We start from the raw sequence: 9,312 nt of genomic DNA, 5'->3' as shown, positions 1-9,312 counted from the left end.
TGTTGGGATAAAGAGCCGAGGAATACCTGTGGGATGAAGAGCTGAGGGTGCAATACCGTTGGGATGAAGACGAGCGCGTTGAATACCTGTTCCGGAGAAGAGCAGGAATACCTGGATGAAGACCAAGGGTGAATATCCTGTTGGGATCAAGACGCGAGGTGAATACCTTTGGATGAAGAGCGAGCGTGAATACCTTTTGGCAGAAGACGAGTGAATACCTTGGATGAAGATCGAGGATGAATACCGTTGGATGAAAGAGCGAGGAGTGATACCCTTGTGGGATGAAGACGAGGTGAACCTGTTGGATGAGCGGGAACCTTTGGATGAAGACCGAGGGTGAATACCTGTTGATGAAGCGCGTGTTCCCTTTCTGACGGACACTTTGTAGCACAATGTCCACTGGTCCCCGAAAACCATCTCGTTCTGTATGGACGAGGAGCTCACCTCACAACAAGCCAGGTTGGCTGGCGTGGGGAGATCACGTAGAAGACTCTTTCACCCTGAGAGACACACAGACATTTAATCGTAACAGTTGCTTTATTACATCAACCTTTCAGTGATCAACATTTATTCCACAATGAACGTAAGCTTTGCATGCTGATCAGCACGGCCACTGTAGCGGCGCGAATGCAAATAATTACACAGAATATAATAAATCTCTCTCTTTGGTATTCACCCTCGCTCTTCATCCCAACAGGTATTCACCCTCGCTCTTCATCCCAACAGGTATTCACCCTCGCTCTTCATCCCAACAGGTATTCAGTGTTGTCAGAAGTTTCCCGGGTCTAAATCAGTCCCTGATTAGAGGACAATGATGAAAACACAGTGGAACTGGCTTTGAGTTCCAAAGTTGAGTTTGCGGGATCTAGAGTACATCCATGTAGTGTACTATTAGGTACACCCATCTAGTACCGGGTCGGACCCCCCCCTTGCCTCCAGAACAGCCTGAATTGTTTGGGGAATGGATTTTACAAGATGGAAACATCCCACAGGGATGTTTGTCCATGCTGACGCAATGTCATCCATGAACTCATGCTGCTTACACCAAATCCTGACTCAGCCATCAGCATGACTCAACAGGAACCGGGGTTTGTCAGACCAGGCAATGTTTTTCCACTTCTCAATTGTCCAGTGTTGGTGATCGCGTGCCCGCTGGTGTGGTCGTCTGCTGCAATAGCTCATCCATGACAAGGACCAACGAGTTGTGTGTTCCGAGATGCYGTTCTGTACACCACTGTTGTACTGCGCCGTTGTCTGTTTGTGGCCCGCCTGTTAGCTTGCACGATTCTTGCCATTCTCCTTCAACCTCTCATCAATAAGTTGTTTTTGTCCACAGGACTGCCTCTGACTGGATGTTTTTTGTTTGTGGCACCATTCTTGGGAAACCCTAGACAATGTTGTGCGTGAAAAGCCCAGGAGGCCGGCCGTTTCTGAGATCCTGAATCTGCCGTGCCTGGCACCGATGATCATACCACGCTTAGTCGCTTAAGTCACTCATTTTACCCATTCTAACATTCAATCAAACAGTAACTTGGATGCCTGTCTGCCTGCTTTGTATAGCAAGCCATGGCCACGGGACTCACTCTCTGTAGGAGTGATCCATTTTTGTGAACGGGATGGTGTACCMAATAAACTGTCCGGTGAGTGTATGTACAGGTGATAGTCCTGTGACAGGCCTGCTATTGTGTTTGACATGCGGTACATTTCCGGTGGAGTTCGTCAGGACTCAGTATATTATGTGCGAATAGTACATGCATAAATTAATAGTTTACCTGTATGTGTGAGTTGTTCACATGTACCTGTGTGTGTGTGTCTCAGGATGGATCCACGCTGTGCTGACTCCTGTGGACTGTGTGGCCTTCGGAGGGAATTTCCTACACAGCCTCAACATTGACATGCAGCTCCGGTGAGTCCCTTCACCCCTGCCTCTACCTAAAACATTAGTCACATCACCTACGGTACTCCGCTTTTCTCAACTGATCTTAGCAACCTCTCTCTCCACATCAAAACTAGAATGCCATTTGGAAAATTGCTCACGTTATACGTGGTGGCAGGAGCCTAAGCGGTAGAGCGTTGGGGCATAACGGTAGATTGTTGGTTTGAAATCCCCGCGCAGGAGACGGCTCTGTTGACTGTCGGTCCTTTGTTGGTCTCCATATAAGTTCACTCTGGATAAGAGCGTAATGCTAAATGTGATAAAATGTATCGATTTATATTACCATTGTACCAGAGCCGTTTTATATTACCATTGTACCAGAGCCGTTTTATATTACCATTGTACCAGAGCCGTGTATTCCTACTCTACATTCTATTATAAACTGGGTGGTTCCAGCCCTAAATGCTGATTGGCTGACAGCCGTGGTATTTCAGACCGTATACCACGGGTATGCCAAAACATTTATTTTTACTGCTCTAATTACTCCGCGTTGGGTCGTGTGTAAGAACAGCCCTTAGTCGTGGTATATTGGCCATRTTCCACATCCCCCTTGGGCCTTATTGCTTAAATACCAAATGTCTAATACCATTCTCCCTGTGTTCTGTGTTCTCTTCCAATCAGAGCATATGAAATAGAGAAGAGGTTGAGTACAGCAGACCTGTTCAGGTTTCCAAACTTTGAGACAGTGTGTTGGTATGTTGGCAAGCACCTGCTCGACACATTCAGAGGTGAGGCGCTTCATCATAAATCATAGTTTTTTTCCCCCACCTCTGCTGAACTGCATTTGTTTGGGCAATGTTTGTCAGGAACCTTGATAACTTCTATACTGGTCTACTTTACAGGTCTGCGAGAGAACCGCAGACACCCTGCTTCCTACCTGGTCCACGGAGCCAAGGCCCTCAACAATGCTTTCCGCATGTGGACACGCAAAGAGGTGATTCTTTATTGTAGGCCCCTTATGAATGCATTAATTAAGCCTTTATAGCAGCTACATAAGACATAATAACACCTGTCATAGGCAGTCATAAACATTATGAACAATGGCATGAAGGTGTCATGAAGCTAGTTATATTGGGCGCAGTAGTCTTTGTGTTTTGTGATGTTTTTGTGCTCTGGCTAGTCGCTGACTGACCACGAGGTGGAGATTCCAGAGACCATAGAGACTCAGCGTCTAGTGAAGGACCTGGCCAAGGAGATACGACTGGTTGAGGTAGGCAGGGGGAAATATTTCATAGAGTACACTGACCGAGCCAAGCTACTGGGCTGGCCTGGTTGTTCGTCCTCCATAGAAAATATCTGARCCAGTACAGTTCAGGTCGCACCTATAGTGTGAGGCACCATCAAATTTCAGTCTGGCTTACTGAGACTCCGTCTTCTCCTCTCTGCCACCACAGGACATCTTCCAGCAAGGCCGTCCTGCGGCTCCTTTCACCTCTACACAGGGCTTCCCCACCCCCCTCCCCAAAGCCTCCCCTCTAGCTGTCTCCCAGAGTCCAGGCCGCCCCCCGGGGAAGAAGAGAGGCCCCAAACCCAAGGATATGTCCCCCAGCCCCAAGAAGAAGGGTCAAAAGGGCTTAATGAAAGAGGACGAGAGCGAGATTGGACACGCTTCCCTGGCAGATCCACACCAAACACACACACTGAAGAATTCCAATGTGGAAACAAGAAAAACAAGAAGAAGGTATGACTGATTGTTCAACATTTCTCTCTCTGGAACAAATAAGGTTGAAAGTCTAAATGTACTTGGCTCTCAGCCTCACATTGTTAATTGTGTATTAAGTGAAATGCTAACAGGATTGTGCCATTCCTCTCCGTCTCCAGTTAGAGCTGCCTCTGGAGGAGTTTGCAGGGAAAATGAGCAAGAGCAAACTGAAACTGGTGCTGACCAACGGCAAAATACAGGGGTAAGACTGGGAGGGTCAGGAGACTCTTCATGAACTTCACGCCAAATTCTTCATCTCTCATCTTTTTCCCTCACCCTTTCTCACTTTGTCTGCCTGCCTGCCTCTCTGTTGTCAAGCTCTGCCTCTGCTGTGCCTGCCTCTGCTCTCTCTGCCTCTCTGCCTGCCTCTCTCTCCTGCCTGCCTGCCTCTTCTGCCTGCCTGCCTGCCTCTCTCTCTGCCTGCCTCTTCTCTCTCTCTCTGCCTGCCTGCCTCTATCTCTGTCTGTCTCTCTGTGTGGGCTGGCTGTGCCTGGCTGCTGTCCATCCTCTGGTCTGCCTGCTCTCCTCTCGGTCTGGCCCTGCCTCTCTGGCTGTCTGCCATCCTGGCTGTCTGGCTAGCTGGCGCTCTGCCTGCTTGGCTGGCGCCCTTTCTGCCTGCCTGCCTCCTCGTCTGCCTGCCCGCCTGCTCGCTGTCTCCTGCGTGCTGCCTGCCTGCTCTGGCTGTCTGCTGCTCTGCCTTCGCCTGCCGTCTCCTCTGTCTGCCTGCCGTCTCCTTCTGTCCTGCCTGCCGTCTCCTCTGTCCTGTGCCGTCCTCCTCATGCTGGCTGCTGCATGCCGTCCTCTCTGGCTGGCTGCATGCGCGTCCTCTCTGGCTGGCTCATGCCGTCCTCTCTGGCTGCCGCATGCCTGCGTCCTCTCTGGCTGGCTTGCATGCCGTCCTCTTCTGGCTGGCTGCATGCCGTCCTCTCTGGCTGGCTGCATGCCGTCCTCTGCTGATGCTCTCGGCTGCTCTGCGCTGCGTCTCTGGCTGGCTGGCATGCGTCCTCTCTGGCTGGCGTGGCTGCCTGCCTCGCGTGCATGCCTCCTGCTGGTCTGGCTTGCAGCTTGGCTGCATGCCTCTCTGGCTGGCTGGCTGCCTGCCTCTTGGCTGGCTGGCTGCCCTGCTCTCTGGCTGGCTGTCCTGCCTGCCTCTCTGGCTGGCTGCTGCCTGCCTCTCTGCTGGCTGCCTTGCCTGCCTCTCTGGCTGGCTGCCCTGCCTGCCTTCTGGCTGGCTGCCTGCCTCTGGCTCGCTGTCTGCCTGCTTCCTTGCTCGCTGTCTGCTGGCTGCTCGTGTGGCTGCCATCGCTGCCTTGCCTGCCTCTCTGTCTGCGTCTCTCTCTCGTACTGTTCTTGCTACATTTCAGTGTCATCCATCCTTATTTCTGCCCACAGGAAGAAGGGTGGTCGTTCAGGCATAAGTAACAGTGCGCGCCGTGCATCTCAATTCCAGCACCATGCTATGGGAGGGTCTACCTTGTCAGATTTTGAGTCCGAGGACGAACTGCAGATTGATGAAACTCCCCCTCCACGACGCAAGGCTGGAGGATCTAGCAAGAAGAAACTCAGTGGTGAGAGAGTACATCATCTAGTTTCAATGTAATATGTAGTGGGGAGCACCTGCTTCATAATAGCATTCATTACTAAAGACTACAACAGTTTTCTGCTCCTGTTGGGGCATTCAGTTCATCCTTCTGAGCCTTGAGGAAGGTTTTTAAAGAGTCCTTTGGGTCATTGARTGTTATCGTTATTAAATTGTATTGGTCATATACACACTGCGAGCCAGGCCTAATCGCTCAACATCAATGCCCAACCTCACTAATACTCTTGTTGCTGAAAGGAAGCAAGTCCCCTCAGCAATGTTCCAACATCTAGTGGAAAGCCTTCCCAGAAGAGTGGAGGCTGTTATGTCAGCAAATGTGGGACCAACTCCATATTAATGGCCATGATTTAGAATGAGATGTTAGACGAGCATACTCTTGGTCATGTAGTGTATTGTGCGGGGTAGGTTCTGTCGGTTGGTGGCGCCACAAACTAGAACCCACCTCGTGCGTATGGATCTCCCACAGGTAGATCGTGAGCTACTAGTAGCTACCAGCCCACCTGTGAGTAGCTCGCCAAGCAATTCTAAAAGTACATGCTATTTTTTCATGTGTTCCATCTTTAACTGTGATAAACATAAAGCTCCCTGCTACTATCCAATYAAAGCCACAGTGTCATTATGCCACCCCTGGTTAGCCAAACGTTACACAATATCTGGGGCGGCAGGTAGGCGCGTTGGGCAAGTAACCGAAAGGTTGCTGGATTGAATTCCCGAGCTGACAAGGTAAAAATCTGTCATTCTGCCTGGAGCAGGAAGGTCTGTCCCCGAAGCTACCAAGGGCCAAAAACGCTTGCTGCTGACCCCAGTCGCAGTCAGGGACACACCAGGAGGAGAGATGACCTATCGGGGACATTGTAAGAGAACAGTGATGGACCCACTCACAGATGAGGAGGGACTGACGAGTGACTGGTGCCAAGGGAGTGAAAGCGCGGGAGCCGGGACCGCATAGCGCATCTTCTAGGAAACCGGTGCTGAGAGGCAGCAAACAGGTGGTGGCCCAGATAAGGTGCCACTGACGGACGGTCGGCCAGAAAGTAGGATACTGACCTCGCAATTCCCAGGACACCTCTACTCATACGGCACTCTGTAATACCATGTGTCTCGTTTCAGACATGTGTATCATGTTATTTTTTTACTTTTTAATCTCTTCTTGAGCATAAGTGGATTATGAGACCAACGAAATTGTGGAAAGATTGGTTTTTATACGTTTATTATTACCTTACTGAGTATAATGAACAATACAAGGACCATGGTGAAGATGGCTGGAGGGAAACAGGTAAAACGGTATCTGATATCCACATCTGAAATAGGAGTCCTGATGAGTCCAAACATTAACTGATAACGGTTCAAGTTCGAAAGGGAAGAAGCCACTGGCTCCAAAAATTTCGGCCGATTAAAGTAAAGCCAGACTATAAGTGCAACTGCACATTCTGGGACAAAAGATCGATGATTCTCGTTGGGAGAGAATGTCTAATGGTCTGGATGAAACAAAATAGAAATGTTTGGCCAAAATCGGACCAGGCTGTTATGTTTGGGAGGAAAAGGGGGAGGGAACTTAAGCTAAGCCGGAAGAACACCATCCAAACCGTGAACAGCATGGCCAACCGGGGAGCAATCGATGTATGTGGGGGTGCTCATTAACGTCAGAGGCAGGAGACTCGGTCACTTCGACAACAGACTAGAGATTATGGCAGGCATGAGGCGCAAGGAAAATCGTGTGTGGATATAGTTGAACTCATTTGCAACAGAAGGCTGGGACGTCCGAGGTTACAATGATACTTGGACTCGAGTCCGATTGATCTCGATGTCACAAATTATGATGACTTCGCAACGTCGACCCTTGTGACTTTAACACCAAGATTGACTCGTGACCTTGACTTTGAAACCTTGAGCTTATGACTCAACCTGAGAATTCATGTAATTTATCGCTGGGGCTACTCGGGTGCCAAGCCCAAATATTAAAAATGGCGCCTATTAAAAAAAGTGTGGCGATCGCTTCCATTTACACTGGACTGATACAGTTTGTGGATCGGGACATAGCAGCCAAAGTGTCAAAATTGTGGCGCAGCTGTAGAAGGAAATGTGTGCGTTGGCAGTGGCAGAAGACCGGTCGGCGGGTGAATTCAATGGAGGCCCTTTGGAAAGATGAGTACCTAAAAAGTATTATTATTCGGATATAAAGACGACGCTGTATAGCTAATATTACTCTTGTTAAAAATATGAAATGGTATTACATTTTGGTGAAGAGCACATTATGAATTTGTTTAGGACTCGAAACTCAAAGTTTAGGACTTGAGCCGACTTGACTTGATACTTGACGGTCTGACTTGGGACGTTGAACTTGCGACTTGAGGTGCTTAAGAACTTTGAGAACTTACTGTGACTTTTTAAAACAATGACTTGGTCCCGAACTCTGGAATGCAACATCTCCAAGCACATCAGTCAGGAAGGTTAAAGCTTGGTCCGCAAATGGGTCTTCCAAATGGAACAATGACGCCACCAAGCATTATTACTAAGTTGTGGCAAAATGGCTTTAAGGACAGCAAGTCTCAAGCTATGGATGGCTCATCAGCCAATAGTCCTCGACTCTCAATCCACGGCATACGAACATTTTGTGGGCAGTAATGGGAAAAAGCTTGTGCGAGCAAGGAGGCCTACAAACTGACTCTGTTACAGATGCCAGCCTCTGTCAGGAGGAATGGCCAAAATTCACCCAACTTATTGCTGGAGGCTTGTGCAAGGCGTACTCGAACGGTTTTGAGCCCCACAGTGTAAACAATTCAAAGCTAAACTAGAGTGTATGTAAAGCCTTTCTGACCCACTGGAAATGTGATGAAAGAAATAAAGTTTAATAATAATTCTCGATCTGCTATTATTATCTCTTGACATCACATTCTCTGAAATATAAAGTGTCGATCTCCAACGAGTACGTCTAAGACAGGGGAATTTTTTTATCTAGATTAAATTCAGGTAATTGTGGAAGATCTGAGTTTAAATCTATTTTGGCTAAGGTGTCTGTAAACTTCCCGACTTCAAACTGTATAAATATACCTCATCTCGCTAGAGAAAGTGCTTTTCCATAATGCCAGTGTTGTTGTGTTAAGTATCTACCGTTTACCTTTTAAATAGTTTATCCCAAGTGTTAACAGCCCACCAGCACACTGAATAGAGACAACAGCCCGTGTTGACAAAACCCTAATCCATTTGCCGGTGTGTATCGGAACAATAATCATCTTTACATGTTTTATATTGAGTGTATTTGTTAAATGTATAAGGGTATGACACCCAATATTTGGGGATGGGTATAGGCCTATTCCAATAGAGAACGCTAGGCAGGTTCTTAATTCTAAAATCCTTTATCCTAGCCCTACAATAAATCTAGATTCAATTATTTATTCACAGTTTTCATCTTAAAAAGCTAATAGTTCCGATTACATTCAGCGAAAACAAGGGCCACAACTATTCACAGCTTTTAAGCTCATTCATATAACACCCGACCTCCATACAATTGCCATATAATAGTCAACACAAAACAACACCTTAATCTTGGTCTTTCCTAATGTGCAAACCCCCCCCCCCCCTCCCCCCCGCCGCCCCCCCCTCTTCAAATTAAAATAAATAAACAATCATGAAAAGAAAAAAGGTCAGCCGTACCCTCACTGATTCACATTCCCGCTAAAATCAAAACCTGATAATTACATCGCAATATAGTCCAAAGTTCCAGATATTGCCTAATATAAGAAAAGGATAAGTTTCATCATACCCGCAGTTTACCTGCATTAACCATAAGTCCAACCTTATTTTCCAGAGGTTCCAACATAGTCTCACGTTTCTATACTGCATGGAATAAAAAGAAGAGTCCAGCGCATGCAAAAAATTTGTTTTTGTAAAAAACAAATGAATCTATAAGTTTTGTAACTGGTGTATTACTGTTTACTTGGTGTACTGCCGCGTGCAAATACGTATCGGGGACTATCTGTTCAACAGGATAGTAGCTATTACTCAACAGCCACTTTTGTAATCTCGAGTCACTTGAACATTTGGTTGGTTGTTGACGTATCATTTTATGCGACC

At 47.6% G+C, this 9,312-nt stretch overlaps 1 protein-coding gene across 1 annotated transcript in view; it reads left to right on the top strand.

The window, feature by feature from the left end:
* LOC111966133 (histone lysine demethylase PHF8) overlaps nucleotides 1-9,312 on the top strand; it is a 33,755-nt gene that overhangs the window by 11,615 nt on the left and 12,828 nt on the right. The window contains 9 exon segments of the mRNA XM_070444340.1: nucleotides 663-755; nucleotides 1,819-1,906; nucleotides 2,558-2,664; nucleotides 2,779-2,870; nucleotides 3,057-3,146; nucleotides 3,331-3,580; nucleotides 3,583-3,617; nucleotides 3,758-3,840; nucleotides 5,031-5,206. Of these exon segments, the coding sequence (XP_070300441.1) occupies nucleotides 663-755; nucleotides 1,819-1,906; nucleotides 2,558-2,664; nucleotides 2,779-2,870; nucleotides 3,057-3,146; nucleotides 3,331-3,580; nucleotides 3,583-3,617; nucleotides 3,758-3,840; nucleotides 5,031-5,206 (1,014 nt within the window).

Source organism: Salvelinus sp. IW2-2015, linkage group LG7 (genome assembly GCF_002910315.2).
Source record: "Salvelinus sp. IW2-2015 linkage group LG7, ASM291031v2, whole genome shotgun sequence".
NCBI classification, from domain to species: Eukaryota; Metazoa; Chordata; class Actinopteri; order Salmoniformes; family Salmonidae; genus Salvelinus; species Salvelinus sp. IW2-2015.
The sequence above is the reverse complement of the archived record's forward strand: the minus strand, read 5'-3'. Positions and strand labels throughout refer to the sequence as shown.